This window comes from Columba livia, chromosome 5 (assembly GCF_036013475.1).
Source record: "Columba livia isolate bColLiv1 breed racing homer chromosome 5, bColLiv1.pat.W.v2, whole genome shotgun sequence".
Taxonomy (NCBI): domain Eukaryota; kingdom Metazoa; phylum Chordata; class Aves; order Columbiformes; family Columbidae; genus Columba; species Columba livia.
The window spans coordinates 61,106,272-61,122,271 of NC_088606.1; the positions used below are offsets into that span (position 1 = coordinate 61,106,272).

At 58.8% G+C, this 16,000-nt stretch overlaps 2 protein-coding genes across 12 annotated transcripts in view; one reads left to right on the plus strand and one right to left on the minus strand.

Annotated features, from left to right (window-relative positions):
* Positions 1–16,000, plus strand: part of WT1 (WT1 transcription factor) — a 67,105-nt gene that overhangs the window by 23,012 nt on the left and 28,093 nt on the right. For 4 of the 8 annotated variants that reach the window (XM_065065372.1, XM_065065373.1, XM_065065371.1 and 1 more), the window contains exons 1-3: positions 5,273–6,207; positions 10,573–10,695; positions 10,911–11,013. In XM_065065372.1, the coding sequence (XP_064921444.1) occupies positions 5,817–6,207; positions 10,573–10,695; positions 10,911–11,013 (617 nt within the window). In that variant the 5' untranslated portion in view covers positions 5,273–5,816. Of the gene's footprint in view, positions 1–4,438; positions 4,577–5,272; positions 6,208–6,577; positions 7,862–7,892; positions 10,433–10,572; positions 10,696–10,910; positions 11,014–16,000 lie in introns of those variants that run through there. The other 4 variants (XM_065065374.1, XM_065065376.1, XM_065065375.1 and 1 more) reach the window with 4 other exon arrangements.
* On the minus strand, positions 3,537–6,522 carry LOC135579619 (uncharacterized). 4 transcript variants are annotated; one of them, XR_010473121.1, is made up of 2 exons: positions 5,117–5,287; positions 3,537–4,531 (listed from the first exon to the last, which is right to left on the minus strand). XR_010473121.1 is itself a non-coding variant. In XM_065065378.1 (2 exons), the coding sequence occupies exons 1-2, from the start codon at positions 6,266–6,268 to the stop codon at positions 3,895–3,897; spliced, it is 741 nt and encodes a 246-aa protein (XP_064921450.1). In that variant the 5' UTR covers positions 6,269–6,522; the 3' UTR covers positions 3,537–3,894. The 4 variants fall into 4 exon arrangements, 1 of the variants encoding a protein (XP_064921450.1); XR_010473122.1 differs by having other exon boundaries at positions 5,113–5,287; XR_010473123.1 differs by lacking the exon at positions 5,117–5,287 and adding an exon at positions 4,605–4,750.

A 16,000-nucleotide genomic window follows, 5' to 3' on the forward strand; every position in this document is an offset into this window, starting at 1 on the left:
GTTGTGTCCCTGTCCTGTAACACCCAGTGGGCAGTGAGAGACTCAGCTGCTGGTGGCAGCAGTTACAAACTGCCCTTCTGTACCCATGAGGTACCAGAACTGCTGCAGTGGGGGGCTGGGGACAGCAGGTCCACTTCATCTGGAGCTTTCATAACACTTTTGAGTGTATAAATGTTTGGTTTACACTTCCAATGTGTACCTGTATTCAAAGATCGTATTCCAGGTGGTTCAAAGAATTCTTCAGATTTGTGTCTATGACAGATATCGTTACTGATTTGTTTCTGTATTACTACATTTAGAGTTGAGTGTGCCTTTATAGTGGGATCTGAACTCTACAACCAGGGAGAAATGAATTCCTTAGATCTCAGTTACCACACATCCATTTATGATGTACTAAGTTTAGACTTTTTTTCCCCTCCTAAAACAATGATTTTATTACTTTCAGAACCATTAGAGATAGTGCCAAGAACCGAGCATGTTACCTAAGAGCTCTTTTTTTTCCCCTATTTGTTTTGTATGTAAGTACAAAATACTTATTGAAATTCTATATAATAGTTTTAGCTGCTCCATAACTGTATCCAATTGTATATCTAAGACTTTTAAAACGTCACATACACCAGAACCGAAAGATGTTACTGATACCCAGCTTTCTATGAGCGCTTTTCCCCAGAACCCCGGCGAGAGCAGGACACATAGGGATGCTTTATGGCCCTATACAGCTCCGTGATTTATACCGAGCTTCGCCTTAGCAGCATGCCAATAAATTTAGCAAAGCCCTCGCAGTACCTCGTACTTTAGCCCCACCTCGCACGGCTCCGGCCCTGCAGCGGGCACTGCACAGTCTGTGTGTGTGTGCGGAGTGGGGCTGAGCGGCCCGGGGGCGGGAGCGGCGGGGCCCGCAGGTGCGGGAGGCGGGGAACCGGGGAGCCGGAGCGCCGCCGCCCCCCGGGCCGCTCGCCGGGTTGAACGCGGGGTCAGGGCCCGGCCGTGGCCCGGGCCGCGGTCCCGACGGGCCGCCGCGGGGCTGGGCTGGGCCTGGCTCATCAATTTCCCGTGCTCGGTGCCTGCGTCCCGGCGCGGCACTAATGCGGAACAAATTGAGACATATCCTAGCCGTAATTAGTTCCAGCGTTTCAAAGATTTACGGTAAAATAATGGCCTGAACTCCACCGGCCGGGCCCGGCCCTCGGCGCTCCGCACGGCGGTCGAGGCGCTGGGGAGGCCGCCGTGAGCTCGCCCCGCCGCCGCTGCCGCTCCGCTCTGCTCTCCGCTGCCGGGCCGGCGGGGCCTGCAGGGGATCGCACCGCCCGCCGGGGGCGCGGCCGGGGGACGCGCTCAGAGCTGGCACCGCTCAGCTGGCGGAGCCCCCGGCAGCGCTCCCCCGAGTGCTGGAGCCGGTGGGGCGGGGGAAGGAGCCGTACAGATCCGCGAGAGGTGTACAGGTCCCCGGGCGCCGACGTCCGCCGCGCAGCCCCGGCGCGGCTGTTCCCAAACCTCGCCACTGCCAGCCCGCGGAGAAACCTCAGCGGCCGGGGTGGCCTGTGCCCTGCTCCTCTCAGCAGAGGGGCCACGCATCTTTCCCATCTGGTGCCATCAAAAAAGGCTTTTTTCCCCCTCAAAGGATAAACAAAATGCCCTCTTCCCAGCTCGGAAGCGTGTCAGTGCCCCCGTCAGCCCAGGCAGGGAAAGCTGGGACCGGCCTTGCCGGAGGCTCCTGACTCCCGTGGTGCCCGCAGTGATCGGCGGAGGGGCAGAGAGTAATGCAGAATTGGGCCCGTCGTGATGAGCTGCTGCCCCTCTGCGCCTTGTGTTCCTGGAGATACTCCGCCGTTTTGTTTCTGCTGCTCTTGGCATTTAAATAATCAAACTTTGATCAGCTCCCTGAGTGAAAGGAGACAGATCCCCCTGCGTGCTGTGACCGGCTCGAGCGGGATTGGAAAGGCTGGGGATTTATCTCTGTTAAAGTCGGTCTTCCCCACCTCCGAGACGCGAGGGGATCATTTATGGAGTTTAGTGAAGTGTAGTAAGAACTACTGGACTGTTAATTAGTTAGCACGGCAGGAGAGAAAGCGGAACGGGGAAACGCCGGCTGGGGAGGTGCTTCAGCTCAGGTTGGAGCAGGTTCCCGAACCCGTTTTGCCGCGGATCGAGTGAGACTCTTGGTAGAATAATCCCGTCCAGGAAATATGTGTTGTGCGATCTTGTAGAGCATACCTTCGAGCACAGTCGAAGATTGATCATTATCAGGAATTACCATAGCTATGGAATAGCGGGCAAAACAATAAAGGCTGATTGCTGCCTGGCAGAGATTTGGATCGGACCGAGTTTGGAGGGGAGGGGGCAAAAAGTTCCGGACTGCCTGGGTGTGGACACCAGCAAAAGCTATGCGGTCCCTGAACTGCCACCTCTCTTGCCATTGCTCTTAGCTGGGCGCCGAGGCCCGAACGCGGGCGCCCGCTTTGCGGAACATGGGGTGATTCACTCTGAAGTGCGACTGGAATCGGGGTTGGGATCTCCGGGGATGGATGTCCCTTGCACGGGCAGAGCAGCTCCTCTCGGCATGCCGGGGAGCTCCCGAGGGGACCTGCTGCCAGCACTCCCGGCCTGGGCTAGAAAAGTGCCCTCGCTTTGCAGCGGGGCGGGAGGTTTGTGTCTCTCCCTGGTACTATGTAGAAGAGAACGGCTGCGGAAAGTGGTGCTGGCCGCTTCCCTAAAGTCCCCAGCCCGTCCAGTGGAAGAAGGTTCGGGGCTTCCCTCCTTCTCCTCGGGCTGCACCGCTCGCTTTTTCTCCCTGGACATCCCCGCGGCGCGCCAGCCCTGTTTGGGTCGGGCCCGCTTCGTGCTCCGCAGGGCTGAGGCGGGCCTGGAGGGCACAGGTGTCGTTGCCAGCGCTGCGCAGGGCTGAACGGGCGACCCCGGAGCCCCCGGCCGAGCACTTGCTTTCCCCGGCAGAGCGCTGCTTTCCCCGACCTCGCTGCCGGCAGCCGCGGGGAGGGAGGATGCGCCGCTGGCCAAAGGGTCTTGTTTCACCGCTGGGAAGGGCGAGAGGGGCGAAGATTGGGAAGGACTTCGGCAGTGCTTCCTTGCAGGTGAAATAACGCAGACCTAAGCGATCAAGAAAGCATCTTTCCCTTTCAAGAAGATTTATCAAGCTAGGTGCTTTCAAGAAAAGAAAAAAAACCACACTATTTCGAACAGTCCGCTGCGGGAAAGGCTTTTTTCTGTTTGTACCAGGAGAGGTCTAGTTTCAACGGGAAATTAAATATTCCGCTTAGGCTGGCCAAAGGCTTCTATTACGATATGTACGTTGTCGATTTTATAGCCGGAGATGAATGGGACCGACCTCAGGTGTCGGTACCGGTGCGGATACCGGGCCGGAGGGTGAGTGCGGGGTGCGGGGAGCCCCGGTGCTTAGGGAGGGGGAGCGGGGCCAAGCGACGGGGCCGGCGGTGTCAGCACAAATATGGGCTGCGTTAGCAAATGCCGCCCGGGAGTGGTTTAGTTTTGTGTGTACTCAGAAGAAACGGCAGATCCTGTAAACTTAGACGATCTTTAATATCGACAAAAATAATCAACAAATCTTTCGCTCTTACGTTACATGTAGGTTTCTGTAACAAATAAATTTACGCATCGAAAGAGAGATTTTAAAACGGGGTTCTCTGAGGACAGTTTGTGAAAATTAAAGTAATTTCACTAATAAAAAAACACGGACGGTTTTGGTTAAAGAGCTTAAAGAGAAAGTGAAATTATATTTGGCTACTCAAATAACGAGCTATTTTAATTTATTTTGTTGTACCATTCACCCTGCGAATTTTAAAACAGGGTTTCAAGATTGGCGATGCTTGCCGTAACTTTCAGTGCCGCGGAGGCAAGGAAATATCGAAGTATATATTGTCACCGGGAAGACAACGGGTTCGGTCTTCCCAGCGGCAGATAAACGTTCGTGGCGTTTCCCTGGTTCCCGCAGCTGCAGAGGGGGGGGGAGGCGGCCAGGAGGCTGCGCGCTGCTGGAGACGCTTTCCGTTCCGCGGGTTTAAATAGCGGACGAAGAAGATGCGCAAGGGCCCGCGGGTTGCGGTGCTTTTCCCGCACACTCTGCCTTTGCGAGGACACTGCATCGGGGCGCAGCTCCCAGGAGCTGTCCCACGCGTGCCTGTAGGAGCAACCCTCCCCCATCCCCCCGCCCGGGTGATTATTAATTAGTAGTTTGGAAGGATGACGGCAGAATCCCTCTTGTCGCATTTGGTGAGAGCGTCTCCCGAGGGGGAGGCTGCGGGCTCGCCTCTGCCCCGAGTCCCAGCAGACTCCTGGCTGTGGCAGGTACCGCCACCTCTCGCCGGGCTCTGCAGCCCTCCCTGGGGCTCCTTGCCGGTCCCGCACCGCCGAAATCATGGCATCCCTCGCTGCCCGGGCCGACCCGAAACCCGCCGTGTCGCCTGGAGCACCGTCCGGGGATATCGTGTAAGATGCCACCGGAGGCTGTCCAGCCGCCGCCCCCGGGATGCATGCTGAGGAGCTGCTGTCCAGGAGGCTGGGGAGGGAAGAGAGAATGCGGGGCTTCAAGAAGCAGTGCCAGGTGAATCTCCCAAAAGCAGGTTACTTACAGCGCTGCGATCCTCCCCCGCCCGCCCAGTCACTTCCTTCCCTTTCGCACTCAGGTCGGAGGGACGGGGCTGGGACCGGGCCCACGCTGGCCCAGAACCCCTCGCAAAGGGTGCCCTTCCCTCCCGCCCCCTCGCCGGCGAGCCCTCGGTACCGGCACGGCCGGCTCTGCGCGACGAACTGCGGCCCGACGGCCCCTGAGGCGCAGCCGCAGAGGGAGCGCCAGCGGCGCGGGAGCGCCAGCAGGGCGGGGGCGGGGGGGCGGGCAGGCAGCCCGGACCCCGCAGGAGCTCAGGGGGACCCGGGTTCCTGCCAGAGCGGGAGACGCACCTGGAAAGACACTTTCCCCTTGCAGGGACGGGGTCCGCCCGCCCCGGGCTGGGTCACTTCCCCTGGCTCCTACAAGGGCGGAGGCTTCTGCCCGCCGTCCCCAGGGCCTGCGACCCCGCCGCCCTCGGGAGTCCACACGGACGTGCACGGAACTGGCGTGGGAAGTCATCCAGCACGTACTTACTGGCCTCTTGGATCCCTCTAACAGTCTCGCAAGTCTCTCCCAAAGCGAAGGGACGTTAGGGTGAGATTTAGTGTCGCTTGCACCAGAAGAAGGGTGGGAGTGATGTGTAGGGGAGATATATTCTCGTACAGTAACCTCTCCCCTTCCATCCCCGGCTCTCCTCGTCCCCCCCTCCCCTTCCCCCGCGTGTCTGGTCCGGCTGGGTTCAGCAGAGAGGGCTGTGGGCAGCCCCTCGGCGGAGGTTGTGTGAATGGAGGATCGGCGTGGCTGACTCCTCCTCCCCTGCAAGCGCCTCTATTTGAGCTTTGCAAAGTTGAGGATGAGCAGGCATCCGAGGTGAGGCGTGCGAGTCGCCTGTGCCCCCCGAGCACGGACCGACGGACACACGCACATACAGACGCACACGCACAGGCGGACACACAGACACGCACAGCCCGCTCTGCCCTACGCTGCGAGCGGGTTGCACCCGGAGGCGATCCTGGAGAACAACCTTTCCCTGTCGCTGTTGCCGGCTCCCGCAGGGCTGGACCCGGGGAGCTGCGTTGCGGAGCAAACTTCCCCCAAAGGGCTGAGCTCGCCAGCCTGGTGCCTGCAGCCGGAGCCGGCCTCCGGCTTGGCGGGCAGGGGCCAGGTGTCCTGGAATAAGTGCGGCCCGGGGGGAGACTGGCTGCCCGGCGGCAGGCAGAAGGTCTGCGAGCAGATGGGCTCCGATGTTCGAGACCTCAACGCGCTGCTGCCCTCCGTGCCCTCCCTGCCGGGCAACAGCAACTGCACGATGCCGGTGAGCAGCGCGGCGCAGTGGGCTCCCGTCCTGGACTTCCCCCCGGGGGCCTCCTACGGCTCGCTGGGGCCACACTCCTTCATCAAGCAGGAGCCGAGCTGGAACGGGTCGGACCCGCACGAGGAGCAATACCTGAGCGCCTTCACCGTCCACTTCTCCGGCCAGTTCACGGGCACGGCCGGGGCCTGCCGCTACGGGCCCTTCGGCGCCCCGCCGCCCAGCCAGCCGCCCTCCGGCCAGGCTCGGATGTTCCCCAACGCGCCCTACCTGCCCAACTGCTTGGAGAGCCAGCAAGCCATCCGCAACCAGGGTAAGGGCAGCGCTGCCGGGCGCCCCGGGCTAGGGGGGGCGGCCCCCGGAGGCGTCCGCATAGCCTTGCCGGGCCGCGCTTGATGTAAACACCAAGCCCAGCCTTTCTCTCCGCAGCAGCCGGGCAGGGTTAAGCGAGCCAGCCCTCCCGTGCATCCTTTCCTCCATGTACGGCAGCCGCGTCGCTCTGGGGAGTTTTGGGAGCCACGACTTGTTTGCCCCCACCCTTCCTGTGGGGCAGCGGGCTGCGGCGGGCGGCTCTGCCAGGCGGGCTGGAGCCCTCCCTCCCCGGGCTGGAGCAGCCTCTCGCCTAGCAAAGGTTTGTTCGGGCACGGCACAAGTTCTGGAACGGATGGGGCCGGTGCCCCGATACAATTCCCCCTACAAATCTTGGGGGGGCGGGGAGGTTGCTGCCTCTAATGCGTCTCCTGAGACCGAAAACCGCTGTCTGCACGTTAGTGTTTCCAAGCCCTTTGTCGAATTAACTTCGGGAGGGCTGAATGCCCCTAGGCCGGGGCACGCAAACAGGGGCACCTCATAGTTTCTTTGTGGCATCTCCGTGGCCCGGCCAGGCTGCGCTCTGGCTCGCTGCGGTCCCCGGTGTTTGCACCGCCCTGAGAAATTCCCGTGGGCTGCATGGCCGGGCGATGGGTCATCCCCTGCTTGTGGCACGGGGATCATCATCTAATCTTTTTTCTTCCAGTGGCTGCGGTATAAACATCTGGTGGTGCAAACGCGAGGAAGAAAGGAGAGGGGGCGAGCGTGCGGAGAGCTCGCCTGAGACCTTTCGGGTCTTTTCCCCCCCTCCTTCGACTGGGCCCGTGTTGTTGAGCGCCTGCCCCGCACTCCTGGCTCCGGGGGTCTGGCCGGGGGCCTCAAGCCGTCGCGACCCCGCGACTCGGAGGACGGGGGAGCGGTGGCGGGTGCGGGACCCGGCCGGAGCGGGGGGAATTCGCCAGGGTCTCGCCGATTTTGGCGCGGGGTCCCCCGCGCCCGCAGCTCGGGCTTGCTGTGCGCGTCGGGGTAACCACGTACCCACAGAGAGGGGCTGAGGGCGACCGCCCTCGAAGGACCCGGCTATTCGGGGTGTCCCCGGTTTTCTGGCAGCTGACGAAGGGAGGCAGGGACGAAGACACAGAGCGGAGGCCGAAGCCGGACGGTCGCGTTCTGTGCTTGCCGCGGAGCAGTGGCCCAGGGCCGGCGAGACGTTTGCAGTGAGAAGTGATGGCGGCGGAGGGGAAGCGGTTGTGCGGCCGCGCACGGGCCTCTCAGCCTGGCAGTGTCGGGTCGCTGTCCCGGTGCCACCGCTGTCTTCGTCCCCCGGCCCCTGCACCCACTGTCCGCCCAGCGCCGGCTCTAACGTCGGAAATCGCGAAGCGGGGTGCCAGGGCCGTGCCACCGAGACAGGCTGCGAAGAGAACGGCAACATCCCTGGAGCTCGGGTGGAGGCTCGGCCGCGGGGCTGAGAGCGAGGACCCAGGCTCCGATCGGCAGAACCCGGCGGGGAGCGCCCTGCCACCGCCCCAGCACACTGGGCCAGAGAGTTCTGCCGGGGATATTTTTTTAAGACATGTGAAAGGATTTTAGACATCGGAGGGGATTTGTAACCGTTGGGCCGAAATAGAGACGAGAAGGTGGAGAGGAGGCAGACGGAAGTAAGCTCGGCCCTGGATGGGTGAGCGGGTGGGCGAGGGACAAAATAGCTGCGACCGTGCGGCATCCTGTCGCCTGAATTTAACCACTCCGAAGAGAAACGGAGCCTTTAATGCACCAAACCATGGAGCCCGTGTTGGGCTTAGCTGGGTCTGCGGGCGGTGCTGGGCCTGCGGCAGCACAAGCTCTGCAGACACACACCTGTGCGTGCCCCAGAGCCGGGGCCACACCGCCTTACTTCTGCACAGCCCCGGCCGGGGACATGGAAGCCCTGCAAGGGCCTGGAGGAAGGCACCGTTCCGGGGAGCAGGGGCCGTGTCCTGATTCCCTGCCGGGCTCTTCCAGGCCGAGCGGCTTCGCCGCGGGTGCGGTCCCTGCGCCCCCGGGGCTGCCTCCCCGCACGGGCGGCACTGGGGCTCAGCCACTACTGTTTTCGGAAACACGCAGCGAGCTCCTTTGGCAAGGAGAAATTCGGCGAAGGGTGTTTGATTTTTTTTTTCCCCCGTGGATGGATAAAATGTTCTTGCTTTGACTCTCCTCAAGGTTGAACTATTTTTTTTTTTTTCAGCCGGTTCCTTCGACCGTGGGAAAGACTCTACCTTGGCTCTGCGATGACATTACTGCTAAGTCTGGGATGGGGTGTGGGTTAGGGAGCTAAGGCTTTGAAACCTCTGCCCAATTTTCCTTTTCTCTTTCGCCTCTCTCTCTTTCATCCAGCTGGGCTCCTCCAACAGCTGGATGCCTCCAGCGGGCCCCCTACTCCAGATGTACAACTTTCAATTATTTTCAGCACATTTTAATCAGGCCTGGTTCTGATAACGCCCTAATTAAAGAGACCTCACTATCGGCAGCTCGGTTCAGAACTCAACTTTCTTATCACATTCCTGAAGCTTTGGGTCAGGCAACACCGGAAAATGCGGCCAAAACCTCGTTATTCTCCGAGTTGAGTTCTGAAGGTCACCGAAAGTCTGCGTCGGGCCAAAAGTAACGTAGAAAGTGTCAGTGTTTTCTGAAAGTTAAAAAAGAGGCAGAGGGAAATGGGGAAAAGGGAGGTGAAGGTTGAGCCTCTACCCTGAGGGCTAAGGGAGGAGATAAGGAGTGAGAAACAGCTGTGAGATGGGAGTCCGTAAGGTACCGGCCTGTCAGCGCTGCTCGCATCGCCGTGAAAGGAGCTTTGCTCCTGTGTCGAGGGGGATGCGAGAGAGATTTGGCCGGGGACGAATCAGTTCCACTACTGTCACAGCCCCGCAGTGTCATGGCCGGCTTAAAATAATCGCGCAGGTGAAGGTTTCAAAGTCTTCTGGATTTTTTTGTTAGTTTCTTCCCCGTTGTTCCCTCCATTTCTCCCGCGCAGCCCCTCAGGTTAGTTCATTCATATAATGTCGCTGAATGCAGGCTCTCTGCAGAGAAAAAAAAAAAAAAAAAAAAAAGAAGAAGCAACAACTGGATTTCTTTGTTGCCTCTTCATTTTATTCTTTCTGGATCCCCCTGTGATTATCGATCGGCGGTGGTGGAAGAGAGACCTGCACCGCGCCGAGCACTCCGCACCTAGGGGAACTGAGACAGGAGCCTGAAAACAGCCCCGAGTGCTTCCTCTCACCCAACAAAATCACCCTCCGGCCACATGCCACATCCAGACGGGGCTGTGGAGGATGCCCGGGCTGGAATAAGCGAGTTAAGAGAGCAGGGTGTGAGGGAAGGAGTGCTCTTCGTCTCTTTGGGTTTTTTTCCCAGCCCGCGTCGGACTTTTTGTTTTGTTTTGGTGTTTCTTTTTTTTTTTTTTTTTTTTTTTTAAAGAGGGACTCTCGGAGGAGTTTGGTTCTCGGGGTAATGCTGATGAGCCGAGAAGCCTCTGAGATAATATTACTTAGTAATTACTTTTTTAGCCGAAGTTGTTTAGCCAGCTCCAAGTCATTAATGAAAGTTGGTGTCCAAGCACCTGATTTACGATTTCGTGTCGGCCCGGGGTCAGCAGAGGTGGTCTCTTTCCATCTGAATCTGCTCGGTGTAGGAAACAAAATAGGCTGTTTATTATTTTGGAGAGCAATTTTCGCTGAAAGGAGGAGTTTTATTTTTGCATGTAACATTCCGCCTCTTTATTGCAGACTCTTCAAAAAGCCGCTCTTAAAAACAAAACAAAAATAATAATAATAATAGGAAAAAAAAAAAGATTAAAGGGTAACTTCTAAATTGGAAACGGCAGAGGAGTACACTGAGCAGATGGGAATCTTCCTCTTCAATATGAGCAACAATTAATGAAAACATCCTTTTTATTACCGGAGCCGATCTGTTCTCTTTAAACACGAACGAGACTTCCGACTTTCGGCCCCTCGGAGCGGGCTGCCCGCCTCACCTCTCCCTGGGGCGGGGTGTCTCAGGGGGTCCTCCCCGCACCGTCCTGCGCCCCCAGCCTTGCCAAGTGCGAGTGCTGGGGAGCGGGGTGCGGTGGGAGACTGAACCAAGGGGCTCGGCCTCGCTGTGTCTTTATACCCACCGTGGGCAGCAGCGCCGGGGAAAGAACAACACGGTGCAATACACGTGAAATATTCCGGCAGGCCGCGGCGGTGCCGTGGGTGCGTGGCGGGGGGAGCCTGTGGCTCTCGGCCGGTCGTGGGCTCCTCTCCCTCGACGCCTCCTCGGAGAAGCTTCACGGGAAGCTGGTGGCCGAGCGGGCTTAAGGCTCCTCCTAACCCCGCTGTGTTCTCTTCGGCAGGTTACAGCACCGTGGCGTTTGACGGGACCCCCAGCTACGGCCACACGCCGTCTCACCACGCCGCTCAGTTTACAAACCACTCCTTCAAACACGAGGACCCCATCAGCCAGCAGCCCTCGCTAGGTAATTTCAGCCTCCGCGGGGTGCGGAGAGCGGGGGCCCGTCTCAAAGTGCGCTGGCAATTCGGAGTGACTCCGGAGCTGCCCCTCTGCGGTCCTGGCACAGAGCCAGAGCTACCCACACGCTGGAGGACGGGGCCCTGCAGCCCCCTCTGCAGCGCAGGGTGGGGGGAAGGATCGGTGGCCGCAGGTTTTAACTCTTTGCTGATTTCTCTGCAGGGGACCAGCAGTACTCGGTGCCTCCCCCGGTGTACGGCTGTCACACCCCCACCGACAGCTGCACGGGCAGCCAGGCCCTGCTCCTCCGGACCCCCTACAACAGGTACCTGCGCCCGCTGGGAGCTTTGCCTCACCTCCTTCTGCGCCGGTTCTTGCTCGGGCGCGGTCTCTCCCCCTCATGCCTGTCAAACATCTTTCTATTTTATGCAAGGAAACAGATTTACTTCTTTCCTTTCTCAAGAGAAAAAAAAAAAAAAGGATTCATACGTTAAAACCCAACAACAACAACTAAACAAAAACTCGAACAAAACCAAAACAAACTGACAAAACCAAATAAATGCCTCCCGCTCTGCCCCGGACCCCGCCGTGTGGCAAAACCCTCCCAGGCCGGGGATTGCGGGGAGTGGCTGAGCCCCTCCACGGGGCTATGTGTCGCCAGCCCGGGGAAGCCGCTCGCCGGCGGCAGGTGCCGGCCACCCCTGGGACACAGGTCCCGGGCTGCCGAGCCTCCTTGGGACACACCTGTCCCGGACGGAGCCCGCTGGTGCGAAGGGTTTGGGATTTGACTTCATCCGCGCTTGGGAGAAGTGCCCGGGGCAGCTCGGCAGAGCCCCCGGCCCCAACCCTGCTCCAGGGCGTCCCCTCGCATGGCCACCCCGCCCTACACCCGTCCCCTCCTTCTCGGCCCAGGGTGCAGAGCCCGCTCCGGCCGCAGGGTCCGACCCGCAAGGCCCTGCCCCTGCTCCCTCTCCCCGCTCCCGGTGCTGGGAATCCCCGCTGACGCTCCCCACCAAGGCCGGGAAGATGTGGGAGTGCTGGCTGGTGAGCAGCAGTGATGGGCAGAGCGTGGTCCAGGCGATTAAATCTCAGCTCCGTCCAGGGGCTTCCTTTTGCAGACCAAGAGCCCTTCCGATGGCTCACAGGAGCGACGGGGACTGACCTACGGGGAGGTTATTTATTGAAAACGGGGCAATAAACCTATCGGATTTCCTTGCTGGGAGAAAGGTGCGTCTGGAGCTTTGCTGCAAGCCCGAACTTTCTTTGCCAACAGACGGGTCCGTTGCAAGCGGGGCTTCCCGCTTTCTTCGCTCTGGCATGGGGGCTGGGCGTATCTCTCGCAGTTTTACAACGTGTTTAGTGAGCAAAGAATTTCCCCAAAATTTATTCTTCAACTTTTTGTGAACTTGGAGCCAGTCCCGTATCTTGGAGTTGCTAAGTAACTCTCGCACACAAAACAATGTGCCTCCGAGAAGGAAGCCGCAAGCGGCTCCTCTTGTAGGCCGGTTATATCATCTCTGATTAATCAACACTGGACTTGGGACAACAAAATTCTGTCACTTCCAGAAGTCACTTCGCTAATGAACGTGAGTTTACGTCAAGGGAAGGAGGGAATGAGGTAATGAAGGAAGGAAAGAAGCCTATCCAGAGAGATTAGCTTGCAGAAGAATTGGCGGGGCGAACTCCTGTGCTGAAGTGACAGAGATTGCTTCGCCTTGCAGGGAAATCTATAAATATGGTGTGTAGGAAGGCTTGAGGAGGGCAGCTCCGACCCGCCGCGGGCAGCCGCCGCTGCCCCGGTCTTGGCCTGTCCCAGGGTTCACCTTCACCGCCCCGATCCACGCCCCAATGCAGGGGCACCCGGCGGAGGCATCACAACGGGCGCTCCCTCCTGTGGCGTTTGTACGGGTTGGTACGTTTTGTGGACTGATCCCAGTCCTGGAAGATGTGATCCCGATAGGAAACTGGTGCTTGTGCCAAGAGTTCTCTCCTCCATATGCCTCTACCGAGGTAGCATCGGGGAGAGGAGGAGCACAGCCTGGCATCGCCCTAACGTGGACCCCGACGCTATGGGGCTTATTTCCTCCTAACTGTAGCCTTGATCCTACTCAGCTCCCTGGGAGGTTTACTGCTTTACGATAAGGATTTAAGCCCTTAAACCTCACGCGAGCCACTACTGATGTGGGGGGGTATAAGCCAGGGCAGAACTTGTTCCGTGTCAAGGGCAGTTCCAGTTGTACAGAGCCTGGTCCAGCCTCTAAGCCTGAACAGGTGGGTGAGCTTGGTACGGCCTCCCCTAGTCCCGTCCTGTACGTGTTCAAAAGCATCTGGAAAAAGTGATTTTCCTGCTACACAAGCGTTCTTCCTAGAAAGTGCTGTCGAGAAAGTGGGTGACCAGTTACGGTGCAGAAACGAGCGTGATTCATTAGCCACATTTGCAACGGCCAGAAAACCGACCGCGCTGTCTTGTTCATATTGATTAGGCGGGATCTTTATCATTGTTATTAAGACCATATTTATTCCGTGCCTCCTTTGCGAAGATTTATTTTGCTTTTCGTAGTTGAGGTCAAGTGTGCCAGCTCTGCTTTGACACCTGGCGGCTCGGTTGCCGTCCCTGAGCGCCGGGGCTTGCAGGGATGGGGCGGCGGCAATGTCCCCCGCCGTGCCTGCTGCGCACATCAGGACTGTAGCGCAGGGCGCGCAGCGATCGCGGAGGGCACGGTGCTCATCCCCGGCGTGACGGGGTTGGTCGCCTCTGTCGCTCCTCGCACTGGCTGGGGACAGCAGGCGCTCCCGTTCGACTTCGGGGGCAACGTGGCGGAAGGAACCGAGCTCGGGAGCGGGAAGTGTTGCCTCTTTTCCCGGCGTGATGCGACGGCCGGTGCTTGCCTCGCACCTCCTCTCCTTCGCACCTCCCCGAGACGTTCGAGTAGCGCCCGAGCGTCGTTTGCGTTCCCTCTGCCACCCACTCCGCCGGGCCCCATCCCTCCGTCACCCCCCAGCTCTGATCTCTGCAGCGCCAAAACGAGACCCAGGGGGTAATTCTCCCCTGAGCAGAGGCGGAGCGGGAAAGCAGCTGCGAGGAGATGCAGGAGTGAATCACCTCCACCTGATACTCTCCTCCCCATCATCTCACCAGTGCGATGCGGCCTTCTCGCTCTCCGCCTGCGGGTCGCGAGTGGGCGTGAGCGGCAGGGTCCTGTGGCCGGGGGAACTCCCGGCCCGGCTGGTGCAGCCTGGTACTCGGGCGGGCCAAGGCTGAAGAGCGTTCCCCTCTCTCCCGTACCAAGGCAAAGCAGTCGAGAGGGCGACAATTTGAAACAGATGGTTAAAATATCGCAGCTCTTATACAATAAGCAAAAGCATCTCTGAAATCTCTCGCCTCGGCAACTGCGTGCTCTGTTCACGGCGCAGCCCGGTCCTCTGCCAGGGAAGACCGCGCCTGATGCTGAGGGCTGGACGTGGATGACAACCCCGCATAGGCTGCGAGAGTGCGTTCGATGACTAGCGTTTGTGGGCCCGTTAAAATGGTGATGTGAACTTTTCTACCTCGCGCTGTTTAATGTAGTAAACATGCTCGATGTTGAAAATTTACTGTGAGTCACACTTACAAAGACTTTAAAAGTGGAGGAGTTTCAGTTCAGATTATAGCTCTTTCTGTGCAGAGGTCAGGAACTCGGTAATACTGCAGTGCAGGCCAAAACAAACTCTGTATGATCTACTACTGGTTTCCTTTTAAGTTCCCTTTTTGCTCAGCGTTGACTTCCTTTTATTCCACTCCAACTTACATTAATCCCCGCTGTAGAAATGTTCCCCCTCCTTCCCCTCGTTTCTCTTTAAAAGCATCTCTGTAATGAAAATAAGTTATTTTTAGTGTCGTCTTTGTGGCCGTTTGGAGGGCCAAGGATTCAGATTGGAATCGGTGCAGGCGTATCCCCCGGGAATCTCGCTTTCCTTCTCATCATCCAAACCTCATCCGAAGCCTAGATTTTGAGAGGAACTGTTAATTCCATGAGATCACCTTACGGTACTGTCAATAACAAACCATAGCGAGGCGCAAATGGACTTAGGGATGTCCTGTTCTCTGTCACATGTCAGATACGAGATGTTTAATCCTGTGTCGATGCTCGATGGCCCCCGGACAAACGACGGCCGGCGCGGCCATTCTTGCAGTGTCCACCTGCCTCCTGCCCCGGGGCCGCTTGCGGACGATTTAGCCGAAATTTGGGCAATCCCGTTTATTTTTCCGAGATGTAAACCTCGCAGGACCATGGGCTCAGCATCTCCACGGAAAAAGAACTTTCTCCCCTTGGCCGCTGCCCGCAGCAGGGATCACACAGATCCCCTGTGCAACCGGTGTGAGGGACGCGGGGGTGCCCCGCTGCTGGGTATTGCCCACCCGAGACACCGCAGCGCATTCGGCGGGAATCCGCCCTCAGAGGCTCGACTCAAACTTCTCCCCAAATCGCGCAGCTGCGACGCGGCCCCGCTGGGCTCCCGTGCTGGGGGGCGGCCAGGTCTGGCGTGGGGTGCCAAGCCGGGCTGCGTGGGGTGCTGATCCCGGGCTACGTGGGGTACTGAGCCCGGCTGGCGAGAGGTGCCGAGCCCGGGCGCCTCCTCTCCCCGGCACTCATTCCCACCGCAGCTGCAGCGGGAGGGCAAGAGGGGTGCGGGGGCTGCGGGTCTCTCCTGCGGCCGCCCCGAGCCAGAGGCACGGGCTGCGGCAGAGCGGGATTTAGCGGTGAGAGCGGAGTTCCTCTCACCCCTTTTTCTCCCAGCGCTTTATACGACGCCCAGCCCGCCTGAAAGCCGCTCCGGGCACCCTTCAAAGGCTCAAAGCAGCTCTGGCTGCGCCGTTGAGCTGTTGTCGGAGCTGCGAAGCCAGGAGCGAAGCGGAGCCGTGAAACGGGGAGGGCAGGAGAAGCGTTACCCGGTGAGCTGCGGCTGCACCCCGCGCCGGACAAGGCGCTGGTTTCCGAGCCGTTCCTTGGGGACACTGTCACCCAAAGGCGGCATGCAAGACAGTGGCTGCGAGCTAGTGACAAGATGAATAAGTGTATTGCTTTATGAAAAAGCAAAGGAAGGGAAAAAGTGGATATTGTGGGGGAGGCTCTTATAAATGAACTGTCAAGGGAAAGAAAGTTAAAGGGAAATCTCCTGCTGTAAATGCATCGGGCGGGTACTTCTAATAAAAATCAGGGTCCTGGAGGAATTAATTACAGCAGCATTACAGGAAGAATTCGTGGAATTGCAAAACGTAGTTGGCACAGACCAGCACGGACTGCTATTGCAAATGGGGAAACTGCAGGAGA

Coding starts and splice junctions, on each gene's coding strand:
- LOC135579619 (XM_065065378.1), bottom strand. CDS start 6,268: ATGCGGACGCCTCCGGGGGCCGCCCCCCCTAGCCCGGGGCGCCCGGCA. Junction 4,532..6,164: donor CTCTCCAAGCAGTTGGGCAG/GTAGGGCGCGTT, acceptor TTCCCTCCCCAG/CCTCCTGGACAGCAGCTCCT.